Source organism: Aulostomus chinensis, chromosome 7, assembly GCF_037954235.1.
Source record: "Aulostomus chinensis isolate RoL2024-O1b breed Wild chromosome 7, RoL_Achi_v1.0, whole genome shotgun sequence".
NCBI classification, from domain to species: domain Eukaryota; kingdom Metazoa; phylum Chordata; class Actinopteri; order Syngnathiformes; family Aulostomidae; genus Aulostomus; species Aulostomus chinensis.
The window spans coordinates 12152501-12170890 of NC_141326.1; the positions used below are offsets into that span (position 1 = coordinate 12152501).

The window sequence follows — 18390 nt, forward strand, 5'->3', positions numbered from 1 at the left end:
CACACCAAGGTTTCTTTGCAGGATAGATAATTGTTCAGATTTTTGGGATTCTGGAGATTTTCTGGATGAAAAATATGACGGATCAGTTTTTTTTGTCTCTGACTCTACGTGCAACATTGACCATCTAAATACAGCGTACACCCTCGATAATAAAAACTATGATGAAGTGTGTGTCTTGTTTTGATAGACGCAACAAGATGGGAGGGAGCAACATTCTATTGGATAAATGTTTAAATGTCCTCAGAAATGACATTGAAATTTTACTTATGATCGATATTGGATCAATATGAATTCATCCATTATCTAAAAAGTATCATTCTTGAAATTTAGACGACATTAAAACAAGGTTATAATCATTAATTCCAATGCTTGCGCCAGTCTCACCTAAAAGAAACAGACATTTCTTTGATTGCTGCCCTTTTTTGTGTCGTTATGTGAATTTCGAGCAAAAGTACCAGGAACTTGTCCAACCCACATGAGTACACATGTAGACTTAAGTATTAAATATCAACCTGACACTTTCAAAATAAAACCATGGGCCAAATGAAATCCTTAACCAACACACCAAGTTTAAATAGTGCAATAACAACATTTGTTCTTCGAGCAGAACCTTCATGTTGAAACACTTAAAGCGTGTTCTTCACCCAAGTATAAAAGGAATTGTTCTCCTTGCATGCAAATATACAGATCACAAGTCCGGGGTGCTTAAGATCTTCAGGTAGGTTGTTGCTATATTTGGTATATAGTTAGGAAAAAAACACAACAAAAACAAACAACCAGCCAGCTAACAAAACAAACTAAGTCCCTAAAAAGGAGCTAAAAATATACAATAAGAGTTATTATTATTATCGTCATTATTATTATTATTGTTGTTGTTGTTGTTGTTGTTGTTGTTGTTGTTGTTAGTAGTAGTAGTAGTATATTTTGAGTAGCTGCAGTCATTTTCTCAAAAAAAATAGTTTTGGTTTTATGTTGGCAGGGCAACAGTGTCTGTGATGGAAGCTTGCCTGTTTGTTTTGTTTTTCTTAACTGAAGAGAACACTTGGTGAATAGAATACTATTTTTGAATGAAGCGTCATTTATCCCTGACAAACATGCAGAGAAAGGTGAAGAAATGTCCTCGTTGTTGTTGTCCTCATCATTGTAATAACATAGTCCGTGTAAATGTGTTCCGCTTTAGCGACAGCATGATGATGATCCCAGCTGTGGTCTTTATCTTGTTGGCCATTGTTGAACAGACGAGCAGGGTTTCAGGTGAGATGCTCTTTTAAACAAATTCATGATATTTCTACAACACAAGCCCATTTGTAGTATTTGAAAATTTAAAATTAATGAATGAAATTAAAGGTTAAAGCATCAGTTCCCTAATTATATACCTAAGTCCACCTGTGTCTGCAATTGAACTGATTTAAAAAGAAGCACATAACAAATGAAAACAAAAACTAATCAAATATTAATAAAAGCCTTGATCTATCTAAACTTTTTTTACATTTTTTTTTACATTTTTACAGGTCATAATATTGCACGAGGAGGAAGAGTAAGTCAGTCTTCACCTTATGGGGATGCGACCCCTGAGAGGGCCATTGATGGAAATCGTGCTAACAACTGGCCACAAGGATCCTGCACTCACACTCAGCAGGATCTGAAACCGTGGTGGAGACTGGACCTCCTGAAACGCTACAAAATAACCAGCATCACCATCACCAACAGGAGGGATTGTTGCCACGAGCGGATTAACGGAGCTGAGATCCGTATAGGGGACTCCCTCGATGACAATGGCAACGCTAATCCCAGGTAGGTGAGGCCGTTCATTATTTCTTAACTTTGTAGATCCACTGGTTGTGTAACTTACAGTCACATGCATTGACTAAAACAACCATTGCTGCTAGTGTACATGTGGAAAAAAATCAAAGATGTACTTCGCACTGACTTCCATGGTTGTCTGTCTCCAGGAGATGTGTGTGGATGATTGGTGCCCTAAATCATAGATTATTTTGTCTGTGTTAATTCAAATAAATATGAATATGATTCATCATGACTTGTTCCGAGCATAAATGTATTTTCAGGTTTGGCTACAACCTTTAAAATGTTTAATTTCTCAGTAGAGTTTGTTGTTTCGTTTGCCAATTCCAGACAGGAGTCGATATGCAAATGCATTCACAAACAAATGTAGTTGTATGGAACAAAATAGCTTATATCTCATGGTAAAACATGTAGAACATTGTGTGCTAGCATGTTCAGAGAGGGCCCTTCTTCACTTTATTGCTAATAGTGAATATCTTGCATCAAATATCTTGTAGAGGAGATTTACCTCAAGCTGCTATGTGATGTAGCAGCCCCTATCATGAGTGTGTTCCTTAAACAAGACGGCTCACCAGAGGCTCCCTCAAGGGACTGTCTACAATCATTTACCCCCCTTTCCCTTATTTTTGATTGGAAACAAGTGGAAAATGAAGCGCAAGCAAATGTTAGACTCTTAAGTACGTTCCTGTCTCCATGCACACACACAGAGGTCAGCATTCTCCACACAATGGACTATGTCCATGGAGGCAACTGGGATTTTCAAACCAGGATACATGCCTACATGCCTGCTGGCCTTTTCAGGTGTTTCACCACAGTAAATGCAGCGAAAGGCCGTGTGTAACAGTTTGCTCTCTGGCGCGGCCCTTCTCAGAGCCATCCATTGTCTTCCTCTTATTCCTATTTTTAAGGGTCGCAGGGGGGCTGGAGCCTATCCCAGCGGCTACAGGCCAGAGGCAGGGTTCACCGTCACCAGTCCATCACAGGGCCAACGCATAGAGACAGACAACCATTCACACTCACAGTCACACCTACAGTCAATTTAGAGTATCAATCAGCCTCGTCCCCTCTTGATGTCTTTGGACTGTGGGAGGAAGCTGGAGTACCAGAGAGAACCCACACAGGAACAGGGAGAACATGCAGACTCACACAGAAAGATCCTGTGCCGGAGCTGGGACTCAAACCTTCTTGCTGTGAGGCCACAGTGCTGACCACTGCACCACCGTGCAGCCCCCTTCTCAGAGCCTAGACCCTAATTATGAACATCTGAAACATCAATATGTTTAGTATCACACTCTCACAACATGATAGAAATATGATAATGTGTACATGCCAGTTAAAAGCTAATGTATTCCTTTAGCGTGTGATTGTGCTGCAGCAGCAACGTGCAGCACTCCAATCTGAGGAGGACGAGGAGCGGCTAAAAAAAGCTGTTTTTATCACACGTAGCACTGATGTTCTGTGTGAGAACTGAACAACCCAAAATCAGTTCCAAAAAATGGACTTTGGTGTGAATTAATGACATGAAAAAAACAAACCTTCAGTTATGTGAAGCCTACTTGTCTTAATCACGTGTCAGATGTGTGGTTTAGAACGAGCTCAGCCACTAAATTATTGCCGTTCAAGTTGAAGTCATCAGCGACCAAGGAAAGAGCTTGGAAATAAGGTTACCCTGAAAATAGAGCTTAACAGCTAAATTGGTAGTAATAATAACCTTTTCAAATTGTTCCTCCAGATGTACGGTGATCTCATCCATCCCAGCTGGTGCAACCCAAACCTTTGCATGTAGCGGAATGGAGGGTCGTTACATCAATATTGTGATTCCTGGAAGGAAAGAGTACCTGACACTGTGTGAGGTGGAAGTTAGTGGCCAACCTGCAGCTGTCATTGGTGAGTCACAACAAAAATTCCCTCAAATATTCTAGCAGCTCTTTTTGAGGAGTTGACTTTTAAATCAAAAATTTGATAACTTGCACAAACAATCCAAACTTTGTTATTTTACCCAGAGAGCAACATTGCACGAGGAGGAAGAGTAAGTCAGTCTTCACCTTATGGGGATGCGACCCCTGAGAGGGCCATTGATGGAAATCGTGCTAACAACTGGCCACAAGGATCCTGCACTCACACTCAGCAGGATCTGAGACCGTGGTGGAGACTGGACCTCCTGAAACGCTACAAAATAACCAGCATCACCATCACCAACAGGAGGGATTGTTGCCACGAGCGGATTAACGGAGCTGAGATCCGTATAGGGGACTCCCTCGATGACAATGGCAACGCTAATCCCAGGTAGGTGAGGCCGTCCCCACATGAACTCCACTACACTCACATCGGTGAATAGTGGTGATTTTTTTAACTTAATTATCATCAACCCATTCCTTTGTCGTTCCTTCTTTCCTCTAGATGATTTTTTTAAACTTAATTATCATTAACCCATTCCTTTGTCGTTCCTTCTTTCCTCTAGATGATTTTTTTTAACTTAATTATCATCAACCCATTCCTTTGTCGTTCCGTCTTTCCTCTAGATGTACTGTGATCTCATCCATCCCAGCAGGGTTCTCAAAATCCTTTGTGTGTAATGGAATGGTTGGCCGTTACATCAATATTGTGATTCCTGGGAGACGGGAGTACCTGACTCTGTGTGAGGTGGAAGTATATGGAGAAGAGTCAGATGATTCAATTGAATATATTTGCAACTGAGGCAGGAACATTCTTAATATTTTGTTCCCCTACAAAATTAATTTCAAGCTTGCATGTTTACCACTTAAATCCTGATCAATGCTTCCAACATATGGTTTGGAGAACACCATTTCCAAGACTTTTAAGGGCTGGCATCTGTCGTCACCATGTCATTACTGTAAGTGATATTAATAAAAAGGCTTTACATGTGCTAATTGTTCCTCTTTGTCCACCTAGCGTTCTTATTTGTCTCTGCACCTGCATCACCTCCAGTCGCACATTCTCACTGATGTGAATCAGTGCTCTCCACAATTTACTCCTCAGTTGCGCTGATTCGATTTGAACTACAATTATCTGACTTAGACCTTTTTGCATCTACTTTCCATCATATTGTCACACTCATGTCACATGTTGCTCAGGGTCAAATTTAACTGGTTTTGACATTTAAAAGCAATAAAATCACACTAAATGTCATTATTTAAGCCTGAAATTTGATGACTTTTTGCAAAAGTGACCCAAAATACACAAAAAAATGAAAATGATTCAAAATATACTTTTATACAGTTCCTACAATTTTTTGTACATTGAGGCTGTTTGGGGCCAGATCGCACCTTTATCTGTTAAAACGGATTTTAGATTTACAAGTGTGAGTTAAGGGCTGCACAGTGATGCAGTGGTCAGCACTGTGGCCTCACAGCAAGAAGGTTCCGGGTTCAAGTCCCGGCTCCAGCTCAGGATCTTCCTGTGTGAGTCTCCATGTTCTCCCTGTTCCTGTGTGGGTTCTCTCTGGTACTCCAGCTTCCTCCCACAGTCCAAAGACATCAAGAGGGGTCGAGGCTGATTGATACTCTAAATTGACCGTAGGTGTGACTGTGAGAGTGAATGATTGTCTGTCTCTATGTGTTGGCCCTGTGATGGACTGGTGACCTGTCCAGGGTGAACCCGGCCTCTCACCCATTGACGCTGGGATAGGCTCCAGCCCCCCTGCGACCTTTAATGTAGGAATAAGTGGAAGACAATGGATGGAAGTGTGTGTTAAATTAAGGAATATGGCGGCAATCGTGAAATTGTGCCAGGTACGTATGTGTTCATTTTTATGAGGAGCTTGAAACTGTCCCGAGAGCTGTTTGTGTCCCCACCACATTTGCCCAGGTTCCTGCAGAAACCTGCACCTGCTTATCTTTGAAGGGTGACAGGGGAACCTTGAAGCAGTGTATCAAATGTTTGATAACAGAAATATAAAGGCACAGTCTCATCTTAATTCACAGTAAAACCAAAAACACATCTACGAGATCCGGCGCACTATAAACCCTAACTATGTTTGATTTCAATATAAAAGTGAAAAGACAAATCAGAATAAATAATTTGTCCATGAAATAAAACCCTAAACCAAAAGTCCTCACCCTTGATATACAATTTCAGAACAAACTGGAGGGATGAATGACTTCTTTCTATCACCCCAGCTTACAGGAGGGATCGTCTTCTTGTTTTCAGTATGGTTAATGGTGCTCCGTGGAGCAGGCCTGTCACCTCTCAAAACACTGTAGACCCACTGTTTCAGCGGAAATTATAAATATGCATGGAAATAAATAAATATTGGCATTGGAGGAAAAAAACGACAGAGGAAGGGGGCAGATTATCTACATTTGTCATTTCAGGTCCATAAGGTAGGCCAGAGGGTCGTCATGGATCTTCATCCATTGACTTCCACCTCAGCAAAACTTTCTTTTTAAAATGATTTAGCTGTTTTTTTTAAAATTACAGATATTTTGTGGTGTTTCAGTAGTTGATTATCGTTGCTGACGGTTTGTCATATTCAGTAATGTGAGCATTTGTGGTTTCTGGTTTGATTTATGAAGTGATGCAAAGTCATCCCACCAGGCAGTTGCCTCCTGGTGGTGTTATGGAGGATGTCCAATCACGTAAATCTCTGAAGCATCTAACATGTCCTCCATTGTCCTGATACAGTGGCATCGGGCTGCTGCCCCACTGTGAGGTCCAGCCAGGAAGGGGCTGGAGCAGGTCTGGAATCTGTTGAGACGGGACTACTGTTGGTTTGCAGGGAAGGGACACCAGATGGTGACATAAGAAATCATTTGACTTCTAATTTTGAACTTGTAAATTTACAAACTTGTTTGGATGTTTAGTTGTGTGTCAGTTTTTAGAGAGGCTGCGCCAATATGCTGAGCTTTGTCTCAAGAGCCACATTTTTCAGTATTCATCAGGCTTCAGGCCGCACCCTTTGAATAAAAATCTGGTGCTTTGGTTGCCAGGCAGATGTCTGATAAGTCCTTTGATTCGCTGTTGAAATGGGTTGAAGTGGGAACCGATCCTTGTGGGAACCCATTTGGGTTTTTTTTCTCCACACACATTTCGTCTGTTCTCGGTGGACTTTGACCATCTGGTTGGTTAGCAGAGTTTTGACTGCTGATGTTGCACATTCAGGGAGTTTTAATGGTAGGTCATACTGTCACATAACATAAGAAGCAGCTCATGTTATGAGGAATACAGTTGTGACTGTAAATATCTAATAAGAAGTGAAAATAGCATTGTGTATACATTCTGGTATTAAGACTGACCATTTAGGACAGATCTGAGTAGCAGGTGTTCACAGGGCCATCATTCCAGGTCTGACTGGGACCTCTCACACCAGAAATAGCCTGCATACTGTTAGTCTGTTCAACCTCCATGTCCATACTTTGTTTCTTCCCTTCAACCATAAACATACTGCTGCAAGTCCCACTGCACATACATCTTGGCTGTCCGAGACATGTCAAGTTGGTGTTGTGGTTGTGTAGAGAACGTAACAATTACAACCATGCCATCTTGATGAGCACAGGCTTTGAGACTAATCTGTTCCCTGCTTGCCGCACAAGAAACTACAGATTTGTTAACACCACAACTCAATTTTAAGTTTTTCCTGAAGCGAAAAAAAAAGTCATAGCCCGAAGATGTTACAAGAAAAATGTCAGGTTATATTTGTCATTGTCGTCATTGTGTGCTCGTCCGCTTATCCAGGTCTGGAGGCAGCAGCCTCAGCAAGGAAACCCTGATAGCCCCCTCCCCAGCCACTTCCACCAGCTCTTCCGTGCAAATCCCGAGGCGTTCCCAGGCCAGCTGAAAGATATAATCACTCCCCGAGGCCTCCTTTCGGTAGGACATGCCTGGAACACCTCCTGAGGGAGGCATCCAGGAGGCATCCTCACCAGATGCCCGAACCACCTAAACTGACTCCTCTCAACATGGAGGAGCAGCAGCTCTACTCTGAGTCCTTCCTGAGTGACCGAGCTTCTCACCCTGTCTCTAAGGGAGAGCCCAGCCACCCTGCGGAAGAAGCTCATTTCGGCCGCTTGTATTTGTGATCTCGTTCTTTCGGTCATTACCCAAAGCTCATGACCACAGGTGAGGGTTGGAACGTAGATTGACCGGTAAATTGAGAGCTTTGCCTTCTGGACAGTCCATCACAGGGCCAACACATAGAGACAGACAACCATTCACACTCACAGTCACACCTACAGTCAATTTAGAGTATCAATCAGCCTCGTCCCCTCTTGATGTCTTTGGACTGTGGGAGGAAGCTGGAGTACCAGAGAGAACTCTCACAGGCACAGGGAGAACATGAAGACTCCACACAGAAAGATCCTGTGCTGGAGCCGGGACTCAATCTGGGAACCTTCTTGTTGTGAGGTGACAGTGCTGACCACTGCACCATGGTGTCTCCTTAGCTGCTTCTCCTCTGGACTAATTGACAGACATACTGGACTTAACACCATACCTAATATGGACATCTTGAAGGCTTCCTGCCTGTCTGCTGTAGACTTTATACACCCAAGTTCATGCTTGCTGACCCCTCTGAAGGCTGTATCCCCAATTAGTGGTTACACATGTACATGAGGCTTTAGAGTGAATATAGAGGAGTCTGCGAAGAAAGTGATGTAGTCAGCAATGGCTTTACAATGTCTGCAGGTTCATCGATCAACCAAGCAGTCAGAGGGGACCACAGTGAATCATTTGTTACTGCAATTATCATGAATTATTTCAAATTCAATGCAGGTCTACAGGACTACCCGCGGACCTCATTATGGTGACAAAAGAGTTGCAGACGTGGCATCTTTGTAGATATCAGATCCGCCCAATTAGAGAGTAGAACAGAACATATAAGAAGAGAACTGTGAAGCATCAGGTACCAGAGAAGAACTTTGATAGCAGGTAGGAGCCAAATGTACATCTTTGTCGTGTTTTACACTTTTTTTCTGATATGTTACGTCTTTTCCTCTTCCTTCCTTGACATGTTATGGTACTGATTAGCCTCCTGAGAATTATGCCTACAGAAGAAATCTGCTGCGTGGGATGAGGGTCAGGATGGTCAGGATGAAGCTGATGTTTTTACAAAACAACCCTGCATCTTCCTGCTCAGACACCCACCATTACTGCTCAGCTCCACAGGACACCCAGGTTTAAAAAAGAAAACAGCGCTTCTCAAGACAACATGCATTCGCTGACAGGTAAAGACATCCCTGACACTGAGTTCTTTATTAACCGTCTTTATCGCCATCTTGTTGGATTTTTCTCAGTTCGGGGTGAGTTGGGATTATTCAGGGCAAGTTATTTTACCATTTAGGTCCACTCATGTAGGAGTTATTGTAATCATGGGCGCCCAGCTTTCACATCAACATCCAAGTCACCCGTAAAACTCTGAAAATGTGATTATTCTGAAAACTGAAGAAAAAGACCTGCAGAGGACCTACCAGCAGATCTGCTCTCTGAATTTACATCATGGTAAAACTGTACCCTCCTGACCTCTTGTGGCTGAGATCGGTGTTACAGCTTATCACATTGCTCACCTTCCAGTGCTTGATCTGCAATTCAAAACTCCGCCTGACTGAGCAGGTGAGCTCTTTGTCTCAAACATAACTTAAATCTGCAAAGGTCTCTATTTTACTCTGTTCAATATTTTTCGTGTGATTTTAATTTCCATCGTATGATATCGTCACCTTCTTAAATAACAGCTTTAATCATCCCCCCCCCCCCCCCCCCATGATGTTTTGTCTCCAGTTTTTTTGTGATTCAGAAACACCTGAAAAATGACTTAGGTAATTATTTAAAGAAGGCGACCATATGCATTCTGGTTTTATTCTCAATACTTGCTTTATCATATTTTTTAACATGTTCTTTTTCTCTTTGTTTTATACTGTAAATCACTGCAATACCTCTAGGAAAGATGCTGCACAATGTTTTGTTTTTACAGTTGATATCATTGTTATTATTATTATTATTAGAAAATGTTCATATTTTCAAAGCTTCAATGAGAGAATTTACGATATTTTCTTTGATAAATGATGATAAAAATCCTAAATATTATTTTTGAGAACAGATTAATCTTTGCAGCTGTCGTGAGCACGTTGAAACTGTGTGTCTTTGCCTTATCAGCTGATACCAATCACATGTCCCTACTATCACGCAGCTTCTTCTCTCTCCGTCCTCCTGTACACACTCATACGTGCATGTTACTCAACTGACTTCCTCCCGGGGGTCTGTGTGCTTTCTCACCTCCCAGATGCCTGATTGATGCTGCTGCTGGAGGAGGCTGCAGACCTCACATCAGCATTGTGTTTGTATTCGTATCAGTATTAGCACTTTAATGCTAATATTACACAGAGGTTGATGGCTGAAGTAGCTGGCGATATTATAATTGGTTTCCAGTTTACTGTTGATATTTTTATTATTTTTTTGTGTTTTAACTCTCCCTGTCCTCTGTCTCTCTTATGGTCCGTCTTTCTGCTTATGCCCTGTTCATCTTCCCTTCACTCTCTCCCGCTTTGTCTCTGTCCCTCTTTCCTTTTCTGTCTCTGTCTCTTTCCCTTATCCATCTTTTTCTATGCCCCTGTTTTCTATTTCTCTCCACCTCCACCTAGTCAAAGCAGATGGCCATTACCATTGAGCCTGGATCTGCTCGATGCTCCTGTCTGTTAAGAGGACTGTCTGTCTCAAGATGTGCTTGGGTGTAAATCATTTGAACAGGTGTGATTCTGGACCTGCTCAAAGTGTCATGAGATAACTCTTGTTGTGATTTGGATACAATTAAAGATGATTTGACTTGACGACCTGGTGTAATCAAGTTGTGTCCAACCTGTGGTGGTAGAGTGTTGCAGGTTTCCCTTGGCTGCTACTCCATCTATCCCTGAAAGAGGGCGGGTCATGGAGGAAGCAGTTTTAGCAGGGAACCTCAAACTGTCCTTTCACCAGCCACATCAGCAAACTCTGACTGGGGAATCACGTTAGCATTAGCAGGCCAGTGAGGAGATACAATACCTCCACCTGGGCCTCAGTCTGCTGCTGTCTCCTCCCAGCTTGATGTGCCATTGGCTGCCAACGATCTTTCACAATAAATCGTGAAAACTGTTTGATTCAGTGCCATAAGTAGAAAAGTAAACTGCTCTAATTTATGTTCACAAAATGTCAAAAAAAAGAGAACTCAAGGAAACAGAAGATAAGAAACATCAGACCTTTGATATACACCCAATTTTCATTGTAAGCCACCTCTCAAAAAAAATGTCTTTTAACTGATGAGTTCTGAGGAGTTTGGACACATCAACTCTTGATCCTTTTCACCTGCTGACAGACAAACAGGAACCCTTCAAGATGCCCATATTAGGTGTTTGTCCCTTAATGAGGACCTCAATTAATCCAGAGGAGCAGCAGCTGTTACCACTGATCAATCAACTCCAGCAGCGGTGAGAAGCAGTTAAAAGCAGCTCTGAGTTTGTGAAGACACAACAGTGGAGCTCCTGGTGAACACATCTGCTGATACTCCCTGGATTGAGATGCTTGAGCCTGCCAGGATGATGTAAGAAATACTACATACTCTTACCAGTTGAATGAAGTCTGTGCAACTAAACAAATGTGTTGTTAGGTTGCTGTGGATTTCTAGTCTCCTGCTTGGAAGCATCAGCTGTGTCCCAGCTGGGAAAAGTAAGCACTCTGACATATAATAAGTGAAATCATCAACCCAGAAGCTGTTCACTCTGCCAACACCTAAAATGAATGCTGGTCTCTAACTGGGTTTTCTTTCCAGAATATGGCTCTGACCCTGCTGCAGCAAGCTTCTGGCGACAGCCATCTTCTGGCGGGTTCAATGTGGCTGGGGGTCACAGAGGCCATGGTGGCTATGCCAGTGCCACCCCAGCTGGAGGCTATGGTGGTTTTGGGGGAGGACATGGTGGCTATGCCAGTGGTGCTGGAGGCTATGGTGGTGGCTATGCTGCACAAGCTGGAGGCTATGGTGGTTTCGGCAGAGGAGATGGAGGCTATGCCAGTGGTGCTGGAGGCTATGGTGGTTTTGGTGGAGGCTCTGCCAGTGGTGCTGGAGGCTATGGTGGTGGCTATGCTAGCTCAGCTAGTGGCTCTGTAGGAGGTGGCTCCTCAGGGTCTGTCCCTGAAGGTGAGGACAGGCCAGTGTTAAGTGACGTGTCTGACCTGGACCCGATCTACTTGTTCAGCTCTCACTCAAGCTACCAGCGTGCAAGGCAGAGGTTTAGCCAAACCCGCTACGTCCCGGACCCTGAAGTGGTGCCAGTCTCTATTAGCACTGAAGAGGCTGCATCTCCTGCTAAAACACCCCCTAAAGGCCGCTACTAAAGACCTCTGCGGTAGGACATGTCACTTGCTGTAAGTTCTTTTTCTTGCTACGCTAATGGTTTTTTTCTTTTTTTTTAACAGGTCTGATCCTGCCAGCTGTTTCACTGAGAAATAAACATTTTTAACTGTCATTTGAATGCTGACACTGTCTTCAACTGATACACAACCTGCTTAAAACCATGACTCCCACATAAGTAGCTTTGAGACCACTCAAATCCCATCCACTTTATTGCCTGTTAAACTTGTTGGGGGGGCGACAACTCTGAAATGTTTACTCTACTTGCAACTTCCAGTGCATTTTAGTCATCTTTAGACTGATGTGAATGTCCAGTCACCTGTGATTGGAAACTGAAACAACACCATTGCAGAGGTGCAAACTGGCCTTGCATCCACACAAATGGCCTGTGCATTTCAGAGCCATGGAACTTGAAACTCAAACCTGATTACACTGGTTCTTCTGCCTTGGGACAGTTAAAAATTTAACTAGTTTATGACTTTTTTTGCTGTAAAAGGGGTGAAAATAAGCTTCTAGAAAGTGTTAACATGGAAGCAAATGTACAGCTGTCATGATCAAGTGGTGTTCAGGCTAACACATTTCATTGCTTCTAAACTGGATTCTACAGAAAAAGCTCACATTGATTTTGGATGCTAAAATTATCAAGCACAAACTAGTATCCCTTTCTTATGCAGTTCCGTGTGTCTAAACTGGCAACTATAGAATAATTCAATATTTTGTCCTTTTCCCAAGGGGTCTTTAAAAACACTGAAATTGAGGAAGATGTATGGTGGGCATCATAAGTCTTTTGAAGATGGCCATTTTAAACTAAACTTCCTGGAGAACAAGAACTGCAATTACATCAGGGCTATGTTGAGATGAATTTGAACAGAAACCCACCAGGCATATCAAAGAATTTGACAGTTGACGAGTATCCAGAACATGCGGTCGCAGGTCAGATTATACAACTAAAAAATCGTTCATAGACCCACGACCAAGGATGTCCTGGTGCCACTTGCACCAATGGACATCCTTATGTTCGAACATGGTGTTATGGACAAACTGGACTCGCACAGAAGTCCAATAACTGCAGGTTGGGCCTGCCGTTCCCCCCAATCATGCCCCTCCAGGTCATGCTGTCATTGCCCCCAGTAGGACAATGGAGTCTCCAGTTGGGGCACCATCCAGCACCCTTCCCAGGGACTCCAAAAAGGGTGGGTATTCTGAACTGCTGTTTGGCACATAAGCACAGACAAGTCAGGGACCCGTTCCCCGACCCAAAGGCGCAGGGAAGCAACCCTTTCGTCCACTGGGGGAAACCCAACATACAGGCAGAGAGTCTGGGAGCTATCAAAAAGCCCACCCTGGCCCTCCGCCTCTCAGCTGGAGCAACTCCAGTGAAGGAGGGAGTCCAAACCCTCTCAAGGACTTGGGTTCTGGACCCTGAGCTATGTGTAGAGGTGAGGCCAACTATATCTAGCCTGTAAAGCTCAACCTCTTCCACCAGCTCCGGCTCCTTCCCCGCCAGAGAGGTGACATTCTTTGTCCAAAAAGCCAGCCTTCATGTCGGGGGATCAGACAGCCAAGGCCTTGGGTCTGCTGCCCAAACCACACTGCACCGGACCCTTCCGGTTCCTCCTACAGGTGATGGGTCCACTGGGTCCCGGGGGATGAGTCCATGATATCTTTTCGGGCTAGGCCCAGCCAGACCCCACGGGCTAAGGCCCGACCACCAGGTGCTCGCCAACAGGCCTGGCTCCAGGGCAGGGCCCCGGTACCCCTCCGGGCTGGGTACACAAACTCCTGGTTCTTCTTTCCATGAAGGGTCTTTTGAACCATTCTTTGTCTGGCCCTTTGCTTAGGACCAGTCTGCCTTGGGTGACCCTACCAGGGCCAAAGTACCCCCGACAGCATAGCTCCGAGGGTCATTAGCTGATGCCAATTGACGTCAGAATAAATTATTGTGTCGGTGAACTCTGTTGACATCGCTCAGTAGTGGAGCACACGCAAATCGGTGAGATACCGTTTGACTGTTGATAGATGAGTTGCTGTTCATTAATGCTGTTGGGGAAAATGCTATATTTAATCTCCATTATTCTGTTAGCTGTGGAGTGCTTATTTGAGTCATAAAAGCACCCTGGTTTGTGTATTAGCATCCTAAAATGAACATTTTATTTACTGGTTTTAGCCACACAGCTGTTTTGTGCTGAAGTGTGAAATGTTTATTTGTATTGTTTCGAGAGCAAATCTTAATGTAAAATGGTGTATTTTAAGCAAAGAGAGAAAAAAATGGGAATTTATTCATCTGTAGTGTTTTATCCTTTTATTGAGTTAATATATAAAAACTAACAATGTTGATTTCACAAAAAAAAGTGAAGTTATTGGTCTAAATCATGTTTAACAGGTGAAATTTTTATTGACACTGGTTAAGATGGAGCAAAAGTTTTTTTTACAAAAGTGAGAAAACTCACAAACACATTCTATTTTCTTCAAAGGGCGCATTTCATTATTTTTCATACCATTGTATTTTTATGTTTTCTGTGGTACAATCTTATAATTGCAAACTAAACCTAAAGCTGCAATTGATTGTAACATCTGGTGTTGTGCTTATTGCACTCTAAACCTTGCTCCATAAGAAACCTAGAGAGACATGTATATTCCAGGATTGGGTTACACGTGGATTACATTAAGATCTAATGAAGCATTGGTTGTGTATTTTCAGTCCAAAAGTATTAAGTACCCTTGTTATATTCAACAGTTTTGTTAGAATGACAATTCTGGAGAGTACTCATTCGGAAGTTCTGTTTCAACAAATGAGTTGCCTCTTGCTGTTTCTCTGTACTTTATCTTGGTCTTGATCAGGGGTGAAAGTGGCTTAAAAGTCTTGCCGGAACTGCACGCACGCCCTTGGGGCGCGTGCCACCAACGAGGTTTTACGGTTTTTAAAAGGTTTTGGGTGATTTTTATTACAGTTTTCGGGTGTCTGTTCCCCACACAACTGCAGCCCTCATAGCCCCACCCTTCCCGCGCTACCCCTGGAAATACTTTGAAAACTGCTGTTTACAGTAATGGCCCACTACAGTGCTAACAACAGGGAACAGGCAGACATGAAAAAACAGATCACCAATATCACTCAATGATTTATTCTTCTTGTAGGTTCTCACTGGCAGACTCCACAGAGACAGTCTCTCCCTGGAACTCACTCTCATCAATGAGTGGCTCTGATTGCTAATTTTTTCTCTTACTTCTTCAACTCTGTCACATTTTCCCTTAAACATGTCACTTATTTTACGTAGCATTGTGCCAAAGCAGGTAGCCAGCAGCCTACTTCTTTGATTTTGCCCTCTGTTTTGTTTTCTCTCTTTTTTTCATTCCGTGAAAGCAGAACACGTGTGGTTTTAACCAATCAATCAAAACTAACAATGCTGGTAACGTGACCCACGTGTCCGTCTGTCAGCCAACCAGAAACGCCTCGCATGTGTCAAGGCGGTTTCATACTGAACGTGCAAGGCGCTGGCTGCACGGGGGAAGTCCATTCATTTGTATGTGGGCACGCTGTGACATCACATGAATGCAAGCCAAGCCCAGCAACTCGGTAGCGCTGCGCATGCTTGCGCCCCACCCCGCGCAGCGGCTGCCGCGTTCAGTGTGAAACCGCCTTCAGGCGTCATTTTCTTTATTTAATATGGGATTTTGACAGCTCCCTTCTTTTTTCAACAGAACTCCGTTCCGGCCATGAATATTCTACTGGAACTGCGTTCCGGCTTACTTTCACCCCTGGTCTTGATCACTCAAACTCTATTACCCACATTTTTTCCATTTGTGGAGTCCCAAAATGCTCTCTCATTGTAATTTGGTGGTGAGGATGTGAGATGTGATGCAGGCTTGAACACAAAACTGTAGCCTCCATGAAATAAGTGACAAACACATGTAAAATTTTGACAGTCATGCTGAAATGAGTGTAATACACAGTAGACAGTGGTTGGTGAACTCTCAGAATGGAGAAGCAGATGGGGCCGCCCGCACATAGTTCAGGTTTACCAAAATCACACACTGAGCCTAACAACTTAGTCACAAAAACACAATTTAACCTGATTGAGGCAGCAGTAGACCAGCACCTTCATTGTGCTGTGAGGTAAAAAATGACTGTTTTTGTCAATAGAGTCTGGTGCGCAGGGGCAAGTGCATTAAAAAGCAATATAAATTCAGTTTTTACAGAAAAGGCTGACAGCAAGGTTAAGCAGTTAACAGCATACACTTGAACTGATATTTCATCAAGTTTGCGTCTTTTTAGGTGGAGGACAATTTTTGCAGCCCCCACTCAAGGACAGTTTTCCTTTCCTGTGGCACTTGCATCCTCACCCATGTTTTTAGAGTGCACTTTGACAGGCTTCAGCTATGGCTTAAGCTTTGCATAAGAATTCTAGGACAAGATCAAAATGTATTGATAAACTTTTACAATGTATACTCTGACGTACATTTGTGTCATGTGAAAAGGCTCGGCCTTTCAGCTTTTACTGTCAAACCGCCACTGGAATTTACAACATCCGGTCTTTGCAGAGTGAAAACTTGCTACAGAAGTTCAGTGCCGCATCAGGCTACCACTGTAAACAATTACTAGACCAGTTGCGAAATGTCTGTTACCGCTAGTTATTAGCAGTTGTGAATGAAGTAGAGCCGAAGTTGTCAGGTCAGCCTTTGATTTAGTTTAAATGGCACTTACAAATTTTTGAGTGTAATATTGAGCTAGCAGTGTCTGGTCAAAACTGAGTGTAAATGTTCATAGAAGCCAGCTTTGACGCAATCCTATGAGTCTTTTAGGCAGGGGCCACTCCCTCTACAAGCCTCCCAGCTGAGAACATTAGTCAGCTCGTCACATTTAGAGGGACAAAGATGTTAAGATAGTAGGAAAGTGTCCATAGCGAGTGTGGACCAAGTTGCAGTGGAATTTAATGCCAGTTACCTGGCTCCTGTTGTAGTCCTCGTGTCAAGAATCATGACAAGCACATTGAGAACAGAAACCTGAACAAGGAGGCATTGACCTGCCTGATAGTGGCAGTTGAACAACAACCAACAAGAGTGTCACAGACAGTTAAAGTTGGTTTATTTCATGGCTAGAGTGTCATCTTGATTAGACCTGTAAAATACAGACACTTATCAGTTTCATTCAACACACACACACATTACAGCAAGTGACATATGTCCTACCGCAGAGGTCTTTAGTAGCGGCCTTTAGGGGGTGTTTTAGCAGGAGATGCAGCCTCTTCAGTGCTAATAGAGACTGGCACCACTTCAGGGTCAGGGACGTAGCGGGTTTGGCTAAACCTCTGCCTTGCACGCTGGTAGCTTGAGTGAGAGCTGAACAAGTAGATCGGGTCCAGGTCAGACACGTCACTTAACACTGGCCTGTCCTCACCTTCAGGGACAGACCCTGAGGAGCCACCCCCTACAGAGCCACTAGCTGAGCTAGCATAGCCACCACCATAGCCTCCAGCACCACTGGCATAGCCTCCATCTCCTCTGCCGAAACCACCATAGCCTCCAGCACCACTGGCATAGCCTCCATCTCCTCTGCCGAAACCACCATAGCCTCCAGCTTGTGCAGCATAGCCACCACCATAGCTTCCAGCACCACTGGCATAGCCACCATGTCCTCCCCCAAAACCACCATAGCCTCCAGCTGGGGTGGCACTGGCATAGCCACCATGGCCTCTGTGACCCCCAGCCACATTGAACCCGCCAGAAGATGGCTGTCGCCAGAAGCTTGCTGCAGCAGGGTCAGAGCCATATTCTGGAAGGAAAACCCAGTTAGAGACCAGCATTCATTTTAGGTGTTGGCAGAGTGAACAGCTTCTGGGTTGATGATTTCACTTATTATATGTCAGAGTGCTTACTTTTCCCAGCTGGGACACAGCTGATGCTTCCAAGCAGGAGACTAGAAATCCACAGCAACCTAACAACACATTTGTTTAGTTGCACGTACTTCATTCAACTGGTAAGAGTATGTAGTATTTCTTACATCATCCTGGCAGGCTCAAGCATCTCAATCCAGGGAGTATCAGTAGATGTGTTCACCAGGAGCTCCACTGTAGTGTCTTCACACACTCAGAGCTGCTTTTAACTGCTTCTCACTGCTGCTGGAGTTGATTGATCAGTGGTAACAGCTGCTGCTCCTCTGGATTAATTGAGGTCCTCATTAAGGAAACAAGACAAGGTGAAACCTAGAGTATGGCTTGATGATGGTCAGGGAGCTGAAATGAGGAGAAATTGTTGATTGT

General features: G+C 43.6%; 3 protein-coding genes across 3 annotated transcripts; 2 read left to right on the top strand and 1 right to left on the bottom strand.

The window, feature by feature from the left end:
- Positions 1-617: 617 nt before the first annotated feature.
- Positions 618-4717, top strand: LOC147258548 (uncharacterized). Its single transcript, XM_086207719.1, has 6 exons — positions 618-718; positions 1181-1254; positions 1512-1794; positions 3536-3690; positions 3807-4089; positions 4326-4717. The coding sequence occupies exons 2-6, from the start codon at positions 1188-1190 to the stop codon at positions 4498-4500; spliced, it is 963 nt and encodes a 320-aa protein (XP_086063845.1). The 5' UTR covers positions 618-718; positions 1181-1187; the 3' UTR covers positions 4501-4717.
- Positions 4718-11200: 6483 nt separating this feature from the next.
- On the top strand, positions 11201-12248 carry LOC147258549 (uncharacterized). The gene is made up of 4 exons (XM_086207720.1): positions 11201-11326; positions 11393-11451; positions 11555-12128; positions 12199-12248. The coding sequence occupies exons 1-3, from the start codon at positions 11304-11306 to the stop codon at positions 12115-12117; spliced, it is 645 nt and encodes a 214-aa protein (XP_086063846.1). The 5' UTR covers positions 11201-11303; the 3' UTR covers positions 12118-12128; positions 12199-12248.
- A 4951-nt stretch (positions 12249-17199) lies between these two features.
- On the bottom strand, positions 17200-18151 carry LOC147258550 (uncharacterized). The gene is made up of 4 exons (XM_086207721.1): positions 18132-18151; positions 18007-18065; positions 17321-17903; positions 17200-17249 (listed from the first exon to the last, which is right to left on the bottom strand). The coding sequence occupies exons 1-3, from the start codon at positions 18134-18136 to the stop codon at positions 17332-17334; spliced, it is 636 nt and encodes a 211-aa protein (XP_086063847.1). The 5' UTR covers positions 18137-18151; the 3' UTR covers positions 17200-17249; positions 17321-17331.
- Positions 18152-18390: the final 239 nt, after the last annotated feature.